The sequence below is a fragment of the Megalobrama amblycephala genome, linkage group LG1 (assembly GCF_018812025.1).
Source record: "Megalobrama amblycephala isolate DHTTF-2021 linkage group LG1, ASM1881202v1, whole genome shotgun sequence".
In the NCBI taxonomy this organism is placed as follows: domain Eukaryota; kingdom Metazoa; phylum Chordata; class Actinopteri; order Cypriniformes; family Xenocyprididae; genus Megalobrama; species Megalobrama amblycephala.
In genome coordinates, this window is record NC_063044.1 from 48,472,853 (window position 1) to 48,496,348 (window position 23,496).

At 38.4% G+C, this 23,496-nt stretch overlaps 2 protein-coding genes across 7 annotated transcripts in view; one reads left to right on the plus strand and one right to left on the minus strand.

Moving 5' to 3' along the window:
- The window catches only part of tanc2a (tetratricopeptide repeat, ankyrin repeat and coiled-coil containing 2a), a 173,275-nt gene extending 157,743 nt beyond the window's left edge, over positions 1-15,532 (plus strand). For all 6 annotated transcript variants that reach the window (XM_048197802.1, XM_048197794.1, XM_048197811.1 and 3 more), the window contains 11 exons: positions 13-249; positions 373-558; positions 770-863; positions 953-1,086; positions 1,175-1,298; positions 1,474-1,649; positions 1,827-1,959; positions 6,980-7,071; positions 8,861-9,007; positions 10,970-11,070; positions 12,036-15,532. In XM_048197802.1, coding sequence (XP_048053759.1) covers positions 13-249; positions 373-558; positions 770-863; positions 953-1,086; positions 1,175-1,298; positions 1,474-1,649; positions 1,827-1,959; positions 6,980-7,071; positions 8,861-9,007; positions 10,970-11,070; positions 12,036-13,947 — 3,336 coding nt within the window. In that variant the 3' untranslated portion in view covers positions 13,948-15,532. The remainder of the gene's footprint in view (positions 1-12; positions 250-372; positions 559-769; positions 864-952; positions 1,087-1,174; positions 1,299-1,473; positions 1,650-1,826; positions 1,960-6,979; positions 7,072-8,860; positions 9,008-10,969; positions 11,071-12,035) is intronic.
- A 14-nt stretch (positions 15,533-15,546) lies between these two features.
- On the minus strand, positions 15,547-23,496 carry LOC125272746 (transmembrane ascorbate-dependent reductase CYB561). The gene is made up of 6 exons (XM_048197841.1): positions 23,215-23,496; positions 22,236-22,446; positions 20,209-20,307; positions 17,784-17,887; positions 17,194-17,351; positions 15,547-16,378 (listed from the first exon to the last, which is right to left on the minus strand). The coding sequence occupies exons 2-6, from the start codon at positions 22,441-22,443 to the stop codon at positions 16,186-16,188; spliced, it is 762 nt and encodes a 253-aa protein (XP_048053798.1). The 5' UTR covers positions 22,444-22,446; positions 23,215-23,496; the 3' UTR covers positions 15,547-16,185.

Sequence of the window (23,496 nt, forward strand, 5' to 3'; positions counted from 1 at the left end):
CTCTTTCTCTAGGTATCCCGGCTGCTGATTATGGGTGGAGCTAATGTGAACTATCGTACAGAGGTGTTGAATAACGCCCCCATCCTGTGTGTACACGCTCACCTGGGCTACCTGGAGACTGTGGCTTTGCTGTTGGAGTTTGGGGCAGATGTGGAGGGTGTTTCAGAGAGCGGGCTCACTCCTCTCGGCTATGCAGCCGCTGCGGGTCATCTACCCATCGTCACTGCCCTCTGCAGCAAGAAAGCCAAGGTCAGCCATGACATGTCTAGATAGAGACTGATAACCACGAGGATCACAAGGTAGTGGCTGTTGTGTTTTAGTAATCAAAGTTTCATCTCCGTTTCTCCTCTCTCTCTCTCTCTCTTTGTTTAGGTGGATCACCTGGATAAGAACGGTCAGTGTGCACTGGTCCACGCCGCCCTGCGGGGTCATCTAGAGGTGGTGAAGTATCTGGTGCAGTGCGAGTGGAACACAGACGGACAGCAGGCTGGATCCTTCAGCAAGAGCCATGCAGTACAACAGGCCCTCATAGCAGCCGCCAGTATGGGCTATACAGAGGTAAGAGGGTTTTTTTTTTTTTTTTTTTTCGAAGGAGATTACTACTTTTATTCAGCAAGAATGCATTAAACTGATTAAAAGTGATAGTAAATGCATTTATAATCTAACAAATGATTTCTGTTTCAAGTAAATGTTGTTCTTTTGAAAAATAGCATGAAAATATTAGGCATTACAACTGTACAATAAACACACATTTTGTATTTATTCACAGATTGTATCATACCTGCTTGACCTGCCTGAGAAAGATGAGGAGGAGGAAGAAAGAGCTCAGATAAACAACTTCGACACACTGTGGGGTGAAACAGGTACAACACCACCATACAACACATTTTGTATTTTGATTCAAATATGAATGCACAAACTGCTCACTCAGGACACTCTCTCTGTATCCCAGCACTGACAGCAGCAGCAGGTCGGGGGAAGCTGGACGTGTGCCGTCTTTTATTGGAGCAGGGAGCCGCTGTGGCTCAGTCCAACCGCAGGGGCATCGTGCCACTCTTCAGTGCCGTGCGGCAGGGACACTGGCAGGTGGGCACCTCCTACACCGCAAAAGTCACATTTCTATATCATACATGTTTAGATGTTTTAGTCTGAAATATCTGTGTTGGTTGTGCAGATAGTGGACCTGTTGCTAAATCATGGTGCTGATGTGAACATGGCTGATAAACAGGGCCGAACTCCTCTAATGATGGCTGCGTCTGAGGGCCATCTGGGTACGGCGGAGTTCCTGCTTGCTCAAGGTACAGCTGTCCTGCTCATACACCAGATTTGTCGTTGCAGTTATACGATTTAGTTACAAAATAAATTTTGAAGTTGCATAAAATGGAAGTTGCGATAGTCTTTTTCTTTCCTATTGTGATAGGATGTGTATATTAAAGGAGACTGTCTCTCTATTCTTCTGAACTTGTTTCACAGGTGCCTCATTGTCTCTGATGGACAAGGAAGGGCTAACAGCTCTGAGCTGGGCGTGTCTTAAAGGCCACCTGCCATTGGTCCGTGCTCTGGTTGAGAGGGGTGCAGCGACGGCCCATGCAGACAAGAGCGGCCGCACTCCGCTGGATCTTGCCGCTTTTTACGGAGACTCAGAAGTGGTTGGTTTTGTCATAGTCAGCAAACTTAAAGTAGATCTACTATATTTAATAATACAAACCTTAAATCGCCAACATGGGATGTTAGCGTACGCTAAAAGTTTTGGATGGGTATCACGTAGTAGCTGACAGGAGATAAACGGAGAATAAACCATAGCTCTGGTCTTGATGTGGTTTCAGGTGCAGTATCTGGTGGATCATGGTGCGATGATCGAGCATGTGGACTACAGCGGCATGCGCCCACTGGATCGTGCAGTTGGCTGCAGGAACACGTCAGTGGTGGTGGCGCTGCTAAAGAAGGGCGCCAAGATAGGTAGGCTGGAAGGGGAACAGTTATTACAGAAACAATTAATGCTAAACTACTCTCTTGTATTAAAAGTACAATAACTATTCGCTGTGCTAAAAGTAGATCTCCATATGTTGAATTGCAGGTAGATGTTTGAACACACCAGTTTGATTTACTGTAAAAAAAAATATATATATATATATATATATATATATATATATATATATATATATATATATATATATATATATATATATATATATATAGAATATTTGGGGTTGTAATGCTGTGCTCCATTCAGCTCATAAAGTCAGAATCACCAGCTTCCTACTTGGAAAAATCCAATAAAAAAAGTTAGACTTTCTAGTTGGAAACTGAAGCTGAATAATTTCTTAATATGTATGACTGAATAATTTTCACAGTGAGAAAAGAAAACATGGTTTTCTGGTCATTCTAAAACACTGGAGCCAAAGCATTGCCTGACACACTGTTGCTCCTAAACATCTGTCATCGATTGCTAGCAACCATGAAGTTAGTCAGAGCATTTTGTCTGCAGGCTTTAAACCGCAAGAAATGTATTACATTTAAAATGTATGAAAAGAGCCAAAGTGGCTTTCTCGGTGGCTATTCCTATTTTTTTGGTTAGTATTGTTCTCTTTAACACATGGGATGGAAATTCTGCTTTATTCGCAAAATGCAATTTTGACCAGATCTGGTGCTTGAGAAAAATATATTTAATGGTTAAAACAGTCAAGCAGCTTGATTATTTTTGTGGAAAACGTGATAGGAAAAAAAATAGAAAGTTTTTGCAACATTATGAATGTTATGGAAGTAATTTAATGACAAACTTTTTAAACTGTTTTTGAAATAAAAAAGCTTGTTGAATTGCACAAATTGAAAAAAAAAAAATGCATTACATTAACCATGCTTGCATTTTAATGCATTGTATTTTTAGGGCTTGCTTTTTTTATGGGCTGAAATTTGAATTTTGGTCAATTTTATTTTGCTTTACAAATTCGTTTCCACAAATTCAGTGCTTCAGATTTGACAGAAGATTCATCTGGAAACCGATGTGCAATGTTATTGCTTTGTTCTTCGTTAACAGCTACTTGCACCACCTGCTGGTGAGGCTGACTAACGGCAGATGGAGATTATGCATTAGTACTTGACTGCTATTCCTGCAGTTTCCAGATGTGCAATGTTGAATTTTCTGTTGAATTTGAACCACTTTTGCTTGTCGAATATTACAGGTTGTATTTTTAAATATTTTGGAAGTGAAATCTGAAAGGTGAATATGAATCATTTAACTTTTATTACTGAAATGTGTATGAAATTTTTGAAGTTGAATATTCATAGCTTAAACATATACGACCATGTTGAATTTCAGCCCATAAACATGCAAACCCTAAAAATACAGTGCATTAAAATGCAAGCAAGGTTAGTGCAGTGCGTATTTTTTTCAATTAGTGCAATTCAACAAGCTTTTTTATTACCAAAACATTTGTCATTAAATTACTTCCATAGAATGTCTTTATCTTTACTTTTGATCAGTTTAATGCATCCTTGAGAAATAAACATATTGATTAAAAGTATTTACTGCCGACAGCAAATTTTTGAATGGTAGTGTACCTCATTTAATGAATGTCAGGCAGTGGAACTGGTCGTATGTTCAGTAGGAATATCCCATCATTTGGATGGGACGCAGCATAAATTCCAAAGATTATTCCTTAAAGAAATGCATTAGAAATGTATGCACATGCATTGAATATCACTTTCAATTAGTTTCACATTTAGATGTCTTTCTCCTCCATACCCCAGTCATCCTAGTCTAACCCTCTTTCTCGTGTGTTCTTCACCGAACTGCAGAACTCCATTGATCTGCAGCTGATCAGGATGGGCTTGTTGCTTTTGCTAATGTTGCTGCTTGCCATGGCTTCTCACGGCTGATCTTCCTTGTTCTTCCTTTCACGTCACTCTTTCACCCTTGACCACCAACTATCAATCTCTCTTTTTCTCTTCCATTGACTCTCTATCACACTCTCCGTTTCCTGTTTTCATAAACCTTTGCTCCCTGTCTGATATGGATGCCCCTTCACTCTGCTCTAATAACCTGTCACCCTTTCACTCGTGACCCTTCCCACCTCTTCTCTCCTCGTAACCAGGATGTCAGACACTCCCCACCCGTGCTCGAGGTAAAACGCAGACCTTTGTCCCCATCTGCCATTTTTGACTGTGTCCTTCCATCTTGTTACCTGTGTGGTCCCTTCTCCATCGATCGGGTCTGATAGTGTTTTGGATGCCCGAATGTGAATGCCGTTTAATCTTCATATCACTATTCTTGGCTACGAAAAGTGGAAAGAGCTGCTGTCAGCCATAAACATGGGTTGATTTTGTGTAATCTTGTACTGCTGCAAAAATCTGATGGTAGATGTGGTTACATGGATTCTTTACGTTCATTCCCTGTGCTTGCATGGCTGCATGTAGGAAAAGGTGTTGCATTTTGGCATGATGTTGCAGAATGTTTTGTGGCTTGGGGGGACATAAACACAGAATGCATTCTTGCACTGTTTTATAACTCTTTTTTCACGTAAACTTGCGCTAGACAGTCATCTTTGACCATTGCGATGTCTTGCTGTTTTTTTTAGTATGTTGTGCCAATAATGTTGCATTTTTATGATGCTATATCAAGAAATTAAAAATGAATCTTGAGATACCTGCATTTGGTTCTATTCCATTGCGCTGTCATATTGCGATGGACGTCTTTCAATGTTGAGATGCTTTTTGTCAGCATCTTGAACCATTTGCGTCACATTTTAAGATGCTGTGTCAAGTTAAAAGAAGTTAAAATGCATCTCTAAATGCTATATTGCAACACTTTTTGCTGTTTTGCAGCATCTTGTGCTATTAGCATCTCATTTTAAGATGCTGTGTCAAGTTAAAAGAAGTTTAAATGCATCTCTAAATGCTATATTGCAACACTTTTTGCTGTTTTTCAGCATCTTGTGCCATTAGCGTCACATTTTACGATGCTGTGTCAAGTTAAAAGTTAAAACTCATCTCGAAATGCTGTATTGCAACACTTTTTGCTGTTTTGCAGCATCTTGTGCCATTAGCATCGCATTTTAAGATGCTGTGTCAAGTTAAAAGAAGTTAAAATGCATCTCTAAATGCTATATTGCAACACTTTTTGCTGTTTTGCAGCATCTTGTGCTATTAGCATCGCATTTTAAGATGCTGTGTCAAGTTAAAAGAAGTTAAAATGCATCTCTAAATGCTATATTGCAACACTTTTTGCTGTTTGTCAGCATCTTGTGCCATTAGTGTCACATTTTAAGATGTTGTGTCAAGTTAAAATTTAAAACTCCTCTTGAAATGCTGTATTGCAACACTTTTTGCTGTTTTGCAGCATCTTGTGCCATTAGTGTCACATTTTAAGATGCTGTGTCAAGTTAAATGTTAAAACTCATCTTGAGATGCTGTATCAAGTTAAAAGAAGTTAAAATGCATCTCTAAATGCTGTATTGCAACACTTTTTGCTGTTTTTCAGCATCTTGTGCCATTAGCGTCACATTTTAAGATGCTGTGTCAAGTTAAAAGAAGTTAAAACTCATCTCGAGATGCTGTATTGCAATACTTTTTGCTGTTTTTCAGCATCTTGTGCCATTAGTGTCACATTTTAAGATGCTGTATCAAGTTAAAAGTTAAAACTCATCTCGAAATGCTGTATTGCAACACTTTTTGCTGTTTTGCAGCATCTTGTGCCATTAGTGTCACATTTTAAGATGCTGTATCAAGTTAAAAGAAGTTAAAATGCATCTCTAAATGCTGTATTGCAACACTTTTTGCTGTTTTTCAGCATCTTGTGCCATTAGCGTCACATTTTAAGATGCTGATTCAAGTTAAAAGAAGTTAAAACTCATCTCGAGATGCTGTATTGTGATGGACGTTTTTCAATCTTCCAAAGTTTTTTTTGCTGTTTTTGCAGCATCTTGCAAGATTAGCATCACATTTTAAGATGATGTGTCGAGTTAAAAACTTGACTCGAAATACTTGCATTTTGTTCTAATCCTTTGTGCGGTTGTATTGTGATGAATGTCTTTCAATGTTGCGTGGTGCTGCTTGTCATTAGTGTCACATTGTAATATTGCAATGGATGTTTTTAACCTATGTGATCATTTTCAGCATCTTGTGTCAGCATCATGAATGTCACATTTAAGATGCTGTAGTCTAAAAAAAAAAAAAAAAGTTGCAATGTTCTATTCTGATGCGCTGCTGTATTGTAACGGACGTCTTTATTGCGACACGTCTTGTTTTTTTAGTATCTCTTGCCTTTAGCTTTACACTTTTAAGATGCTGTATCAAGTTTGTCTCGAATTATCCAAATTCTGTCCATTTCTGTTGCGCTGCAATTCTGTATTGCATCTAGCTGTTTTTCAAAGTAAGAATGCATCCTGTGTGAACAGCGCCTTTTCCCTCAGTTTGGCTTTTTCAGGCTATTGGCCAGTTTGGTAGCTGATCCTGTGCTCATTAATTTGTCCTCAACTGCGCCTTGCATGAATTTCACTAAATCACTGCCTGCCTGCATACTGCAATTGGCTGCCCATGGCGAAATCTACAGCTCTACTAGACCCCTATCAATCTCTTATACCCACCCTCCCTCCACTGTACATTCAGTCCAAACCAGTAGAAACACTTGACCTCTGTTCATGCTGTCCACAGAGAGCTCAAACATGCTGACTGCAAGTTCAGTAGCTGTTGGATTCAAATGTTTTTATTGCCAGTATAAACTGATTTCAATTTCGGCAAAGTGTAAACAGCCAAGCTGCTCGTGATTTGTTTGTTTCTTTTTCGTCTGGAGTGTTGCCATGGCTTTTTGTCATATCCAAAAGTTGTTTGTAGACTTTGCCTCCTTTCAAGCAAGATATCCTGGCAGCCTGCTCGTTCCTTTGTGTCCCTCAGAGATTAGCAAGCTACTTTGTGCTCATATGGACTATCAGTCTGTGGTGACACTTTGCTTTGCCTCTTTTTCATGCTCTATTGCATTTAGGTCCTGCAACATGGGCAATGGCCACATCCAAACCTGATATTATGATTGTCCTGCTGAGCAAACTGATAGAGGAAGGAGATGGATTCTACAAGGTTAGTAGTTTTTTTTAAATTATAATAATACACAATGAATAGAATAGAATATTCAGCTGAAAAAATGTAGTCTATACATACACAAAACTGTGTATTCTGCCAATGATAATATACAGTGTTGAGTGTAATGCATTACTAAGTAATTAATTGCTGTAATTTAATTACTTTTTTCCTTGAAAAAGTAAAGTAAGGGATTACTCATAATTTTTACTGTTTACTGTAATTTAATTAGTTCTGGTGTAATTGCATTATGTACTGTATAGGCTATAGAACAATTCTATATAAAACAATAGTGAATTTAACAAAAATGTAACATCTAATGTTAAAATGTAGGCCTGTTTTAATGGAACCTTCTCCCTTTAAATATTTTGGTCAGTTCAAGAATAATTTATGCAATTGTATATTTATTTGAAAGAATTAAAAAACAGTTTCATGTCTATCCTTGTATTGTTCAACTGGTCAAGGTTGATAGGTTCAATACTTTTTAGAGAGAGTAATTGGTACAGTAATCTAATTACTTTTTCAGAGTAACTAACCCAACACTGATAATAGACAATAATTTTATTTGTTATGGACATGTAAATCATATTCTAGCTTATTTTTGTGGGGGGTGGGGGGGGGGGGGTACAGTCCAAAAGTTTGGAACCACTAAGATTTTTAATGTTTTTAAAAGAAGTTTCGTCTGCTCACCAAGGCTACATTTATTTAATTAAAAATACAGTAAAAAAACAGTAATATTGTGAAATATTATTACAATTTAAAATAACTGTTTTCTATTTGAATATATTTGACAAAGTAATTTATTCCTGTGATCAAAGCTGAATTTTCAGCATCATTACTCCAGTCTTCAGTGTCACATGATCCTTCAGAAATCATTCTCATATGATGATTTGCTGCTCAAGAAACATTTAATGTGTACAATTCTACAAAATATTTGTGTACAATATTTTTTTTCAGGATTATTTGATGAATAGAAAGTTCAAAAGAACAGTGTTTATCTGAAATCTAATCTTTTGTAACATTATAAATGTTTTTACTGCCACTTTTGATTGATTTAATGCATCCTTGCTGAATAAAAGTATTCATTTCTTTAATTTCTTTTCAAAAAAATAAAAATAAAAATTCTTACTGACCCCAAACTTTTGAACGGTAGTGTATAATGCTACAGAAGCTTTGTATTTCAGATAAATGCTGTTCTTTTGAACTTTCTATTCATCAAGGAATCCTGAAAAAAAAAAAAAGTACACAACTGTTTTCAACATTGAAAATAATCATAAATGTTTATTGAGCAGCAAATCAGCATATTAGAATGATTTCTGAAGGATCATGTGACACTGAAGACTGGAGTAACGATGCTGAAAATTCAGCTTTGCATCACAGGAATAAATTACTTTTTCAAATATATTTAAATAGTACACAGTTATTTTAAATTATAATAATATTTCACAATATTACTGTTTTTTACTGTATTTTTAATTAAATAAATGTAGCCTTGGTGAGCAGACGAAACTTCTTTTAAAAACATTAAAAATCTTAGTGGTTCCAAACTTTTGGACTGTACTGTGTGTGTGTGTGTGTGTATATATATATATATATATATATATATATATATATATATATATATATATATATATATATATATATATATATATATATATATATATATATATATATATATAACACAACAAATGTCAGAGTTTAGTTTCGTATTGCATTTTTTTAATGAAAATATATCATAATCATATATTACTTTGAAATTGAGAAATAAAAAAATGTCTTGCCAAACCAGAAAGGAAAGGTGAAAGAAGCCGCCCAGCGGTACCAGTACGCCCTGAAGAAGTTCCCACGAGAGGGTTTCACAGAGGACCTGAAGACCTTCCGCGAGCTCAAAGTCTCTCTGCTGCTCAACCTCTCCCGCTGCCGGAGGAAAATGAATGTGAGTCCAAAGCACTCAGTTTCATAAAACTCTCTTCCTTCTGTCTCTCTTCAATCATAGCGACATTATGAGGAAGAATTGAGATTGCCCTGACTACATTAATCTATTTTGGTCACTTCATGTAAAATGACTTTTTGGCCTACCAATCCAACCAACTGATAATTTGTTCCTAGGTGTATTGATAGTCTGTTTGTTAAGGATATGGTATAACAGCAAAAGGATTGCAGGGCAAATCCAAAATAGAGTTACAGTGAACTACAGTAACTGTAACTCTATTTTGCATTTGCCCTGCAATCTTTTTTCTGTTGTACCATTACACTGTTACGGCGCTTGATCCCAACATCCACTGATTACTGTGTCTGGTTGGCCTTGTGTTAAGAACAGCCTTGTCAACATTTTTCATTAAAGGTGCTCTAAGTGATGTCACACGTTTTTAGGCCAAAACATTTTTTGTCACATACAGCAAACATCTCCTCACTATCCGCTAGCTGTCTGTCCCCTGAACACACTGTAAAAAAACGCGGTCTCTGTAGTCGCCACAAGCTCCAAAAACGGCAATAAAAACAAACTGGTGCAGCCTGGACCACGAATCATAATAAACACGCTCCAGCCAATAACCGACAAGAATGATTTTAAATGCGTGTTCATGACTGTTTCAGGAAGCACAGAGGGGAGGGGGAGGAGGAGGAGGGAGGGTCTAGCTAGCCTCTGTTTTGTTTGAGAACACTTCGAACGTCAACAGGAAGTTACTCCACCCAGGATCACTTAGAGCACCTTTAAGTGTATTATTCAAATATTGTGCAATAATTTTTTTTTGCAACTGTATTTATTTTTTCATGTGTTACCTTTATTTCAAATTATTTACAATTGTATATATTATATTAGACAATATTTGCAGTATACCTTGTTCAGGGTAGATAGCATATTTAACTTGAATGAAATTCAACAAAAGATTGAAAATTGGACATTAAAAAAAATTCCAAAGTAGAAGATGCAACAAAGTGCAGATGTTGCAACACACTGTACACTTTATTTGTATTACATTAAATATGGTGTCTACCCTAACCTAAAGTCCATGATATACTGTAGTAAACTGTAGACATTGACACTGGCTGTTTAAAAAAAACATATCTGTCGACCACTAGCCGCTAGTATAAATCTTCTTGTTTACAAGCATCCATGCAATGACAACGTACCTAACCAACAAACTGCATGTATTAGTTCTGTGTGTGGTCTGTGTTCCTAATTGCTTTTGAAAACACTTAAGATTTTAGATACACAAAAAACAAGGATTTTAAATACACTATTGATGTATTAATAAGAGATATGTTGATCTTCCCATTTTTTTTCTCCTTTATGGCTACATTATTTCTCTTTTTGATCTCACCCCAAAGAACATTTTGAGTTTTGATTTTCAAACCTCCATCCTCTGAATGAAGAAATTCTCTTGAAAGCTCTCTATGCACTCAGCCCATGCTGTAGTTTTTCTTCCCATCATGATCTCATCCCTGTTTCAGTTTGATTTGTTGGTTCATTGGGTTTTTCTGACATTTGTTGGATTTGTTTAAGAGTTAGGTTTAGTACAGGCAGAGGTTTGAGCTGTCTCACTGCATCTTCCCACTGTCCCTGTAGAGCATATATTTGTGTGTGTGTCAGCACATTTTATAAGTGTGTACAAGCGTTTCCATAATTGTGTCCGTTTATCATATTTGCACTAATGGTGCTCAACATATGTTGATTTTTGTGTTGATTTGTGTAATAATCAGTGTTCACATCCTCATATTAATGTGACATGTTCATGTCCAACATAAGTTTGTGTGTGTTACTGATGTAAGAGTGTGTGTGTGTGTGCGCGCGTTTCTCAGTGTTTGTGTGCATGTCCGCATGCACGTATGTGTGTGTCCTCCCTCTGACCTCATGTACGGCTCAGTGTATGACTGTTGGTCCTGTTGTTGCTTGCAGGACTTTGGGATGGCGGAGGAGTTTGCCTCCAAGGCACTAGAGTTGAAACCCAAATCCTATGAAGCCTATTACGCACGAGCCCGTGCCAAGCGCAGCAGCAGGTAACGGTAGCAACCAGCAGGCAGGACAGCCTATAAAACACATTCTGTCTAGCGCAGATAAAGTGCTGACAGATCATGACCCAAACTGGCCAAATGTGTTTCGATTGGTTGATGTAGTGCTATGCTAGAGTTTCAAGTTAGAAGTCAATCTAAGCCCCTTGACTTCTGCCACATTAGTTGACAACATCAGGATTAGACATGTTCTTCATACTTCATGTTGTGTTGAACAATCAGATTATTTTTCCTCAGAATGCCCATCATTCATATTTTATTCCTTTTTCTCTTTTGATCAACTTGCTTTGTTTTGGAAAATCTTTTTATGGGGGGGTCGTGTATGATTTTGATGACTAAAGGAATGTTCTGAGTTCAATACAAGTAAAGCTTGACATTTACAATGAAAGTCTATGGGCATCCCAGAAGAAAAAGAAAACAGAAATCTGAAGTTTGTGTTTTTGTCAAAGCTCTTAAATTTGTTTCGGTACAATTTTACTTTGTTATAATTTTCTGAGATGGGACTAATGTTTTAGATAGATTAACTTCTAGTTATGCACTCCCGATTTTTTTTTTTAAGTTTTCAGGTTTTACAGACTTTACATGGTCTTGATAGAGTTTGTAAACCGTATCATCATTAGTCTCATGTTATAAGTCTTGTTGGATATATTTCTAAAAAAATATGTTTACCCTTTTACCCTGCTGAAAGTCGTTCACCCATAGACTTCAACTGTAAGTGCATTACTGTAAGAATAACTTTTTTACAAAATGAGGAATGAGTCATAATTATTGTGTGTGGTAATTGACAACAAGCCACTTCAGATTCTGTTCATAAAGATTGACTTGCATCGAACCCAGAATATTCCTAGCAATAGTGATTTCTCAGTCTTTAACAAGCATATTTCTCTTTCTCTCTTCCTACTGCCATATTCCACCTTCCTACTTGCTTTCATTCTCTGTCTCTCTTGCTGTAGGCAATTCCACGCAGCCCTGGAGGACCTGAGTGAAGCTGTGCGTCTGTGTCCCAATAACCGCGAGATCCAGCGCCTGCTGCAACGTGTGGAAGAAGAGTGTCGTCTGGTCGAACAGCAACAGGAGCTGGATCCTCCTCCTTCCCCTCCCCGCGATCAAGCCCCATCCATGATCCCGCCTCCACCAATGGAGCCCCATATTTCAGACATGGAGCCTGTCCAGGACTTGTTTGAGGAGGATGACGATTACCTTGAACGGGATTTGGATGGCCTACCGCTTGGTGTTCCTGCTGAGCCCCACACTATTCCAACTGGACTTCCAGTCATTCAGAACATGCCTCCATCTCCGAGCCACCATGATTCACCCTACTTGGGACAAGCATATGACCTTCGCCCCAGCCCCCCTTCAGTGTCCTCTCCTACACGACAAGGCTACCAATCCACCTCCCCGTCGCTGTCCCCAACGCACCAGAGCTCCCACTTCCGGCCCAGTCCCCCTCATCAGGCCTCCTACCACTTCAGCCCACCACCATCACCATTACGTCGTGGACCACAGTACCGTGCCAGCCCCACCTCTGAGGGAGTCGCCATGTATCGTCCCCAGTCCGCCTCTGCAGGACGCTACCAGCAGGACCAGCTTGCAGGACGACCCAAGTCCCCTCTGTCCAAGATGAGCAGCCAACGTTCATTCCAATTTTCCCAACAGACTTCCCAGCCATCACAACAGAGCCAGTGGTTGCAGCCAGCTAAGGCACAGATCATCCGCACCAACCAGCCCAGCTCCGCGGTACACTCCAGTGCCGTACTGGGTAGTAGTGCGTACAGTCAGATTGCTCACTCGATGAGTGCCCGCTGCCCAGGTGACATGGATGAACTTGGGGATGGAGGATACTCGTCCTCGCTTCAACCTCAGGGCAGTCTGAGTGCAGGGGCCTTGTACCAGCGTGCCATCAGCATGGACCCTGGCCTTGTGGAGGATGAGCTTCCCCAGAGGCCCTCCTCTGCCTACAGACCCAGTCCTGGAGGTGTCCGCTATGGCCAGACACCGCAGATCAGCCGCAGTCAGTCGACCGCCTACTATCCGGTCTCACCCCACGAAATGGAGAGACAGGTGACGCTGGGTTCACCTGAGAACCTTCATGCACACCGACGTCCAGTCAGTGCCAATAGCGCAGAACCCAAACAGCACCCACCAGCTCCACGCCCCCTTATTCACTCCCATAGTACAGGTCTACGCTTCTCTCCATCCAGCAACAGTTTGGTGGCGGGTTCTGCTGCTAACCTAGGCCCAGGGTTCAGGGCGTCAGCTTCCGCACAGCAAATGGAGATACCCCTAAAGATTTCCTATGAAGGAAGCTACCATGATGACCTTTCACCGATGTCACCCCCACAAGGCACAGACTTCCGGGTGGTGGGTGGAACATATCCAGGAGAGGCCCTTCGCTCCCGCAACACGCCTTTCATGGGCATCATTGACAAGACTGCACGGACTCAGCAGTACATTCAGCAGCAGCCTTCGCTTGCATCGTCCTCCTCGAGTTCTCGACCCTGGGCTGTTTCTTCTCTGGATACAGTGGTGAACAGTCCAGCCACTTCCCCGAGCAACATGGGCTATGGGCAGCAAGCGGCACCCCTCAGCCATATCGCCTACTACAACCGCACTAACAATGCTCACAATGGCCACCTCATGGATGATGATTTCTACGCCAACCCTCCTGGTGTGACGCGGGACCGGGCGGACGCTATGGGCAGAGTTAGCCAGGTTCCCACCTACCCAGATGTGAAAGTGGCTCGAACTCTACCAGTTTCCCAGGCCTACCAGGACAATGAGTATAGGCAGATGTCTCGCAATGAAAGGCAAGGCCCAACCTCACCCATTAAACCAAAGAGACCTTTTGTGGAGTCTAACGTTTAAGAAGGAAGAATCGGTGTGAAAGATTTATTAGAACATTCCAGAGGAATATCTAACATGTTGAACATCTTGTCTCTTCATTTTTTTGTCCCATATCTTGATTATAAAAATACAGACCTGTTGAGGTGAATTCCATTTATGTGAAGTGAATCTAGCATGTACAAATGAAGTGCATTTGTATTTGCTCTGGACACAAAAATGGAAGGATCAAGACCCATTGGAGTAAAAGTAGGCCTGTGTAACTGCTGTACACCAACCTTCTACTTTTCTGTACCTTCCGAGTGGGCGTCTATTCAATGCCAGCCATGGACACATTGCTGAGCATTGCCCCTGGACCAGATGTGCCCACCAGTGTCCCCACTCAGACCAGTAATAATCCCTGAGAATCCTGCTGTGTCTCGAGTTGAAAATGTACCTAAAATATTCCAGATCAATATCGCTTAAGCAAAAAAGTAATATTTAACATTTTAAGTTATGTTTGTAAAAATATATATGTATATCTAAATTGTGTTTTTCAGTTTGCCTTTACTTCCTAAGTTGACACGCATTCAGCAATGTGAAATATGTTTAGACTTTTTATGGGCATTTTTATTTTCTGTCAACAGGTTACAAAGGTCAACAGGATTGCTACATTTTACGCGATGCAAATATATGCAGTGTTTGGTTAATAATTTCATATCTGCTCATGGGAAGTAGCATCCAGGTGGTCAGCTGTTAATTTACTTAGTCATACCATTAAAGCAGAAATGGTCTTTTCCAAAGAAACTTTTCTCATGGGAAATAGGCGTGGGGGAAACTTCTTTTTTGCAGCCTCAGAATCCACATGCTCTCATTTATTGTGTTTTGAGAGTAAATTTGTGCACTGAAACATACACATAAGTTGCAAAACTGTTTGCCTCATCATTGAACTAACATACTATTGGAAGGTCAGGCACTTTTTTATGGATTTCTTGACGGTATATTTTGGGAGGACGGCAGCAAGTAAGATTCGCTCACTGGATCTGGCTTTACTTAATGTCAATTGCTGTTGAAAAAGAGCAGGTCTTTTTGCAGCGTTTTAATTATTTTCTCTTTTTAGAAAAATACGCGGTGCACTCAGAGTTGACCTGGAATACTGCTTACTGTACAACAGTGTTTGTATTTAACTATTTGTTTTCCTTTTGTATGACTGAAATGTACATGGCTGTAAATAATGTGCTAAACTAGAACGCATGCTCTCTGCTAATACACAAACCTGAGTGTGTGTATGTGTGTGGTTTTACGTATGACGGGAAAAGACTGGCACAATATATTTCTTTGTTTCCCTTATCAGACAAAAAAAAAAGAACTGAAGTTTAGGTTTTGTATGTAATTTGTTTTAATATTTTGATTTTGTTTATAACTGGGTTTGCGAAGGAGGATTCATTGTAAATTGTCTGTAAATGTGAGCTGTGATGTTTTGCTGGGAAGGAAAATCAGAAACGTGAATGAGGACTTTTTATCCGGTTACATGATTGTAAACTGTACAATCATCTGTATGTATGAGGGAAATAATGAGCTTATTTAAAAAAGAATACCACTTCAAAGAAAATCAAGGTGAAATAACTTACTACTGAGTCAGACTTATTTCTCATTATTTATTTCAGTTAAAAACTTGGTTTACTGTACATCCTTAATCACAGCTGAACTTGTAAAGCAAGCATTATGAACACATACTGATATATTATATCGAATAGAAAACAGTGATAGAGATTTTACCACTACACAATACAAACATGCAAACAAAAATACAGTACAAGGGCACCTACAAATGATAAGTAATACAAAACAAACTTGCTGTAAAAGCCTGTAAGAAAACATTTGCAGCTGTGTCCTCTGATTCTAATTATCAAAAGAGGATTTCAGGGTTTTTTTAGCACAGTCTGGTCAAATAAATTCAAAGGCACAAAGTACATCCTGATATTTTAAATAATCTAATGCATTTAAAGACACAATATATCAATATTTCTTTCATGTTCATTTGATTTGGCACAATTAGAAATGACCTAACCCTGAAACAACGAATTTCAAAAATGTATATGACACTTAATTAACTCCAATAATAATAACAGTAGCATAATAGGTTTTTATGGTGGTAATTTAATCCTGCTCTCATATGACATTCATAGAATACGAAGACTGCAAATGGAGGAACTGGCTGACAGGTTTGCTAAGACACAGGTAGAAAGTGCAAAAAGGCAGTTGTTGGAGTATATTGAGACATTAAGGAGAACTGGGGATTTCTCCTTCCGACAGGGTCTTAAAGTGCACGGATAGAGCCTCCTCCTCAGGATTCGGCGGTCGCCTAAAATCTTCTTTCGTCACCACGTAACCCACCACGACCCCGAAGCACACCAGGAACAAGCCTAAAATATTTGCCAGGACCCCCTCAGCAGCAAACTTGGAGTAAGTTGACCTGAGAACAGGAAATTTGCCGTAACATTTTTATTGGTTAATGAATGGAAAAACACTGTTGTAGCTCGAAAAACCTTAAATAACACAAGCTTCAGACCCGCTTCATCTGAAAAACTGTTATTTAATAAAGACTTAAGGCCTTCTCACATCAAAAACGATAACTACATTCATGTCCACACCACAACGATATCGTTCTGTTTATTATAAGCACGCTGTAGTTTTGCCGTCTGCCGTTTTAAATGCTTGAGCTCTTTAAAGCAGGGTGGATCTGATTGGCTGTCAATGTTTATCATTCATCAGCTGGAAAAAATAGCTCCAAAAGTGATTCCAATGATATCATTTCACTGTGCCGTTATCTTTATAGTTGTGGTGGACTAACGATTTTTAGAGCTACATCTTTATCGTTATCGCCATTGGTGTGAACGCGCCTTTACAAGTCATGTCAGTTTGTGGGACTTTTCCTATTTATTTCCATTGTATTATTTGGATATGATGAATTCTGCCTGCAGCCACCCAAATGTGTGAAGAGTGATTATTTATGTGTTAATGAAATTAATAATCATATGCGCAGTATATTTTATCATTTTTAATAAATTATTCATGAGTAATGCAGTAAATAGCATTTGATGCTCCACAGTGAGAGATGGAGAAAAGAAGCCGTGTCTCATTAATATTCATTGAAAGTCTCTTTCTGCTGTGACTCATTCTCACGGTGACTCATTCCTTTCCTCCCATTCAAAACTTTTAACTCAGCTTAGTGACATCAGTTGTTAAGTTTTTTAAATATATTGGTTGGCTACATTCACTGACACTCACATGATATTGAAGAGCAGTTTCTCTGTGATTCCCAGCAGACAGGATCCCACAGACATGGCCAGCAGCAGCAGGCCGAAGAAGACGTGCAGAGGGAGATACCAGCTCCTCAGCTGAGCAGATGCCCATGGGAAAAGGAAAAATCCCAGTCCCAGTAACCACTGGAGGAAATGAGAGGAGAAGTAGTCAGTCCAAATGCAACTTGAGGCGATCTATTCTTAAAAATGTTTTACAATCAGGTCTTCTCCAATTATTAAATAATTCAATCAGATGTATGTAAATGGAATTTAATCCTTTTTTTCAGATGTATGTAGAGTATGAAGTGGACTAGCAGGTCAGGTTTCAAGGCTGAATTACCAGTGTCAATAAAAACACTAATGGCAATATTCTAATGTCAGTGGTGACGTTAGCAGTGTAATGGATGTGACCGTCCACACGGGGTTTTGCTAACGCAAAGCAAAGTGCTTCCAGACCACAAACACTTTTACAGAACAGTCACAATGCAGCTCAGCTGATCAAATAAGGAAGAAGGAAAATGTTTAAATGCAAATAGACCAGTTTGCACTGGTCAAAATGAAATAACTGCAAATTACCTGCAGGAAAAACAGCACAAACGTGAGCATGCCACACCAGCTGTGCAGAGAATACATGTGAGGGATCTTGGCCGATGAATGGAAATCAAAAGCGGCCACAAGACCTGAGGAGAGAAAGATATTAAAAACTATATTTTCTGGAATTAACTCAAATCAGATTGATGATGCTTTAGGAGTGTTATCTATTTTGTTTTAGTAAACTTTTAAGATACTTATATGTCTGAAAATCTCATACTTAATTGAAACCGTTCTTTTCTTTCTTGAATATACTTATTCATCTATATTTCCATTCAAAAGTTTAGGGTCAGTAAGATTTTTCATGTTTTTGAAAGAAGTCTCTTTTACTCGAGGCTGCATTCCTTTGATCACACAAATAACATTATAAATGTCTTTACTGTCATTTTTGATGCATCCTTGCTGAATAAAAGTATTCATTTCTAAAAGGTACACGGTTACTTTTTTTGTTCTAAATTAACAAAATTTAAGTCAATACATCATCAATTCTTCTTCCTAAATGTGTTTTGTCTTACCCTGATTCACTATGGTTAGCCTATTATAACTTTACATTTTAGACTTGAAAATGCGTACATGCGTCACTCATCTGCGTGCGTCTCATCATTTCTACAAATAGAGAAAAGTTGCTCCGGCTACTTTGACGCATGTGGGCGTGGCTTAGGTTAGTTGTCACAACAAGCAAGAAAGGTTGACATGGAGCAGCTAAATCTTGAACCTCTGGGAATCACCCATTTAAAAAAAAAAAAAAAAAGCCAAACAAAGGAGAGTCTGCTGGCAAAAAAAGAACAAAACAGATCTCGTAATAAAACCAGAATCAACATTGGCTTTTCAGAGATGGCGAGAACTGGGGGATTTGAAATGTTGTAAAAGCGATGTGGAGATGGCATTTTTATTACTCAATGGGTAAGGAAGGTGTTTTATTGATCATATTACCTTCCATATGTACTGTAGCTCTCTAACAGAGTTCAATGTAAAGCATTATCGATTGTGAAGAGTCATATTCATTATGGTTGTTGTAGCGCTGTGCTGGAATTAATTTTCAAGGAAGTACCATGTCTATTAATGGGTATTGCTATCTATCTAACTGGTTATATCTCTTAAAGGAACACGCCACTATTTTTTAAAATAGACTCATTTTCCATCTACCCTAGAGTTAAACAGTTGAGTTTTACCGTTTTCGAATCCATTCAGCCGATCTCCGGGTCTGGAGGTACCACTTTTAGCATAGCGTAGCATAGTTCATTGAATCTGATTAGACCGTTAGCATCTCGAACAAAAATGATTGAGGAGTTTTGATATTTTTCCTATTTAAAACTTGACTCTTCTGTAGTTACATTGTGTTCTACGACCAATGGAAAACGAAAAGGGTGCAGTAGGCGCAATGATATTAAGCAGCGCCTGAAATTAGTCCCTAGCAAGCTCATCTTCAGTGTCTTCCGGTTCAAATAGATACGGTTCAGGATCTGCACCAAAGAAAATATCTTATGAATCGTCTCACAAATGTCTCCATGGTTGCAAGGCATACTCCCTGTGCAAGCAGGTGGTTCACGATGGTTATGTTGACGGAAGTTAGCTTATTTTCAGGCGCTGCGTAATATCATTGTGCCTGCTGCACCCATGGTACGGCAGCAAAGTTCCTTGATTATTACGCCGGAATGAGAGTATAGTTCCTAGCCATATCGGCCTAGAAAATCACAACTTTTCGTTTTCCATTGGTCTTAGTACACTATGTAACTAAGTTTTAAATAGGAAAAATATCAAAACTGAGATGCTAACGGTCTAATCAGATTCAATGAACTATGCTAAGCTATGCTAAAAGTGGTACTGCCAGACCTGGAGATCGGCTGAATGGATTCAAAAACGGTAAAACTCAACTGTTTAACTCTAGGAGAGTTGGAAAATGAGCCTATTTTAAAAAATAGTGGCATGTTCCTTTAAGCATAGTAGTGAATGTTTTGTGAGCAGCAGGAGAACCATAATCATCCACACACTCATGCAGAGCCAAAGCACAACCAAAACAATGTTCTTCTGCAAAATGCATGCAGTTTTGTATTTTAACCGCTAGAGGGCCAAAAGTTACATAGTGTACCTTTAAAAAAAAAAAGAAAAAATCTTACTGACCATAAACTTTTAAATGGTAGAGCAGTTATGTTGCATTGGTGTTGACTTCTGGAAAAGCAAATCTAGTTATCCTGTGCCTTGCGATTAATAAAACACATCTGTTTATCTGAAGAAAATTTTAGTTTTCTCCTTATTTAACGGTTCAAATAGCACATTAGTCACGGGAAATGATTGTGACCGCGGCAGTTGAGAACTGCAGCTAAAATCTGTGTCATTAAACAAATACCCAGCAAAACAACAGTGCTGCCAAACGTACAAGCGATCTACTTTTTCTTCATGTTGGACTTACCCACAATACTGATGATGAGGGCCATCATATGCAGCAGAGCGTGGAGAATTTTCACAGAACGTTTAGTCTCGTTTCTAAAGACACGGTAAACCAGAACCGCTGCGGTAGATAAAAAACAAACTCTTATAAAGGAATTTTATCACATGTGAAAAGGTTATAGTATAAAGTAACAGAGAGAAGTCTAAAAGGCACCAAAAACAGCCTGCATCTGTTTGAAATTCTACAGATGCAGTAACTTGTCAAATAACAGGCTGAGGATGTATTCCCATGTGTCTTTTGGCCTTTGTACAAGCAGACAGATCCCCTCTGGGCTGTTTTACTGGTGCTTTTTGGGACAGTTAAACCTCTAATAGGCCAGTGACCTTTCAGCTATAATGTCCTAATTAAATTGCCATGACAAGGGCTTTGAATCAGAGGATCACTGCTAAAGATATTAGCTTAATTAGCATCTGTCTCTGTTGAGTGCTTTATTAAGTGTCCAGATGGAAGAACCATGAATTGACTGGGATTATGCTTTAACAGCACAGAAGTCTGTTTGGGTAACACACACACACACATACTGCATATATATATATATATATATCAGATTATAGAGATGAGATGCATCCAATTCAAATGTTTAAAAATTATTTCTCTTTTCTTTACTGTAACCTTGACTACAAGAGTTACTGATTAATAGAGCAAATCACAAACCACACAATACTATCTCTCAGCAGGGCTCTCTGTTTGAAAACCAACCATGCAATATTCTAGCCCATATTGATTCATATAAACACAAAATCAGGAAACAAATCAGATCTTAGCTCTAATAGCAATAGCTGGCCCTTCCTATTTCAGTATTGTGTTTTATTGCACAGTCACACTCGCACACCCTGAAGGCCTGGCAGAAAGAAGACACACAGATGTCTTATTAGACAATTACACTGCTGGTCTTTGCAGCCAGCTCTTCTTTATCACTGACATTTGGCCAATACACAGTATTATAGGAAAAGAGAGCATATTTTTTTATAAAAGATCAAAAAGTCAAAGTTTTTTGTTTATTTGTTTTAGAATTATCTGGATTGATTAATCATACACCATAACACCACAATAATAAAATAATAAGTATATATATATATATATATATAGTCAAACCAAAAATTATTCAGATATTTTGTATATATTTTTAGTATATTTTTACTAGTGGGTGCAGGACACTATAGTTCATTTATGTAAGTGAGGATAGCAAAATAAAGTAAACTGTGACATATTACAGTATACCCAAAAATTCTTCATACAGTGGACTACCAGTAAAATTGATTAAGAAAAATTTGGAACCAAAAATTATTCAGACACTTTGACCTGACCATGTTTTGCTTAAGTGTTATCTAAGATTATTTTTTTCTTACATAGTTTAACTCTGAGCTCTTGTCATATTTTATTACCATTTTTTTTAACTATAGTGAAAAAACTGTATTAATGAATGAAATGTTCAAGGTATACTCCTGTTCAAAGGTTTGAGGATGTTTCTAAAAAAAAAAAAAAAAAAGTACAGACCCCAAACTTTTGAACAGTATTTATTTAAACATTTTAACTGTTTATATGATTTTTATTGTATATAATAAAAAAAATTCATATCTAATTTTTTTTAATCACAATTTATACATAATAGTGTAGTTTAAAATACACTGAGTGAGGAAATAAATGGGTAGGTAAATGGGTCAAATAATGGCAACATTTGTTCAAGAAAACTAGGTTAAAAACTAGGCTAATCAGTCATTTCAAGGTATTAAAATATGATTAAATGAAAAAAAAAGATTAGTTTTCTAGGCTGTTGTAGCACTACATGTTCACCTGCTGGGCTACAGAAAATAAATAAATAAATATATTCAGCCCAGAAAAACAATATCAGTATCCTTGGATGTCAAAACTAGCATTTATACTATTTCCTGAACTGCAACTCTTCTATTATTTTCATTATGCAAACATAACTTAAATAAAAACAAACAAAAAGAAAAATAATATATATTTTATCTCATAATCCTTACCATCTCCATAGAGGAAGACCAGGCCGAGGACCATACAAAGAGGGTGGACATTAAACTCTTGTGCTGAGCCGTCCCAGGCATAGCCTCCCCGGTAATGTCCCAACCACACGCCTGTGATCACCACACATGCAACCCCCAGCACCTGAGAACACACCACGTACCACGGCAGCATCCGCAAGCCGCCCATGCTCAGCGGCATACGCTCCATTTCCTGGAAGACAAGGATGAAACAAAGAAAGAAAGAGAAGCTTTAAGGGATGTACAAGACTCCACCTCTTATGCAAATTAAATATGTAATTAATTCTACAAATATGGATAGTAGATTTGCTTTCTTCCTGTAAAATATAATTGTGACCCAAACATGTTCAAGATATATTGAGAGGCAAGTACCTGAAATAGTTAAAAGAAACAGTCAAGTAAGTGAAACTATTTGTTTTATTAATAATAATAATAAGTAGATTCATACAGGCATGAAATACTAAACAATGCACAATCATTTAGCTCTATAATTACAACATTATTTAATATCCAGTGTGATAATATTGGCAGTGAAGAAGCTTAATTAAACAGTCTTGGTAATCACGTGATTTCAGTCGTTTGCCTTATGAAACCTTTAAACAAACTATGCAGATAAAGACCTCAGTCTCGTGTGTTTAATATCATGTGGTCTCTGCCAGACTAACGAAAGCACATCATCACCCTCGTGTAAAAACAATGAGTAATATGACTGCATGATGATTAACAAGCTTAAACTCCCACTTAACTGGTGCAAACACATCATGTTTAGAGGTCTAGAACCACTAACCTCGTGATAATAACAAGTTTTAAGATGAACCCTTGGATAACAGTGGGAAAACTCCTCTAGACGTCATGCAAACCATAATCTAGAGCTGATGCGATTTTAAATTGTGTTTGGCACTAAATGATGGTGCAGCAGCATCACACGCGCTGTCAATAGTCTGAAAAAAGTGTCACTCACCTGCGCCACGTCTCCAGACAGCCGGAGGAAGAAAGGGCGTTTTTATTATTGGGTATTTTGGACTAGAATCACAAGATCCTTATAGCTCGGAGGGGTTTTGTAACCTACTATCAAAATGTATCTGGTCTTCTCTCTATCGAAGTCTCTGCTGATTTAAACGCACGATTCACGGGCCTGACTGACGTTTAACATATAACTTCTGTGGGAGCTCACGGTTCGCTTGACGCACTTGGAAGTTGACGGGCAGATTTTGGGCCACGCCCCCCACGCTATCACTACTGG

What these genes read in the sequence shown, in the direction of transcription:
- LOC125272746 (XM_048197841.1), bottom strand. Translation starts at nt 22,443, where the DNA reads ATGGAGCGTATGCCGCTGAGCATGGGCGGCTTGCGGATGCTGCCGTGG. An exon ending in GGTCTTCCTCTATGGAGATG is followed by an intron (nt 20,308 to 22,235) that starts GTAAGGATTATG and finishes TATCTACCGCAG; the next exon opens with CGGTTCTGGTTTACCGTGTC. An exon ending in TTGTGCTGTTTTTCCTGCAG is followed by an intron (nt 17,352 to 17,783) that starts GTAATTTGCAGT and finishes CATTTCCTCCAG; the next exon opens with TGGTTACTGGGACTGGGATT.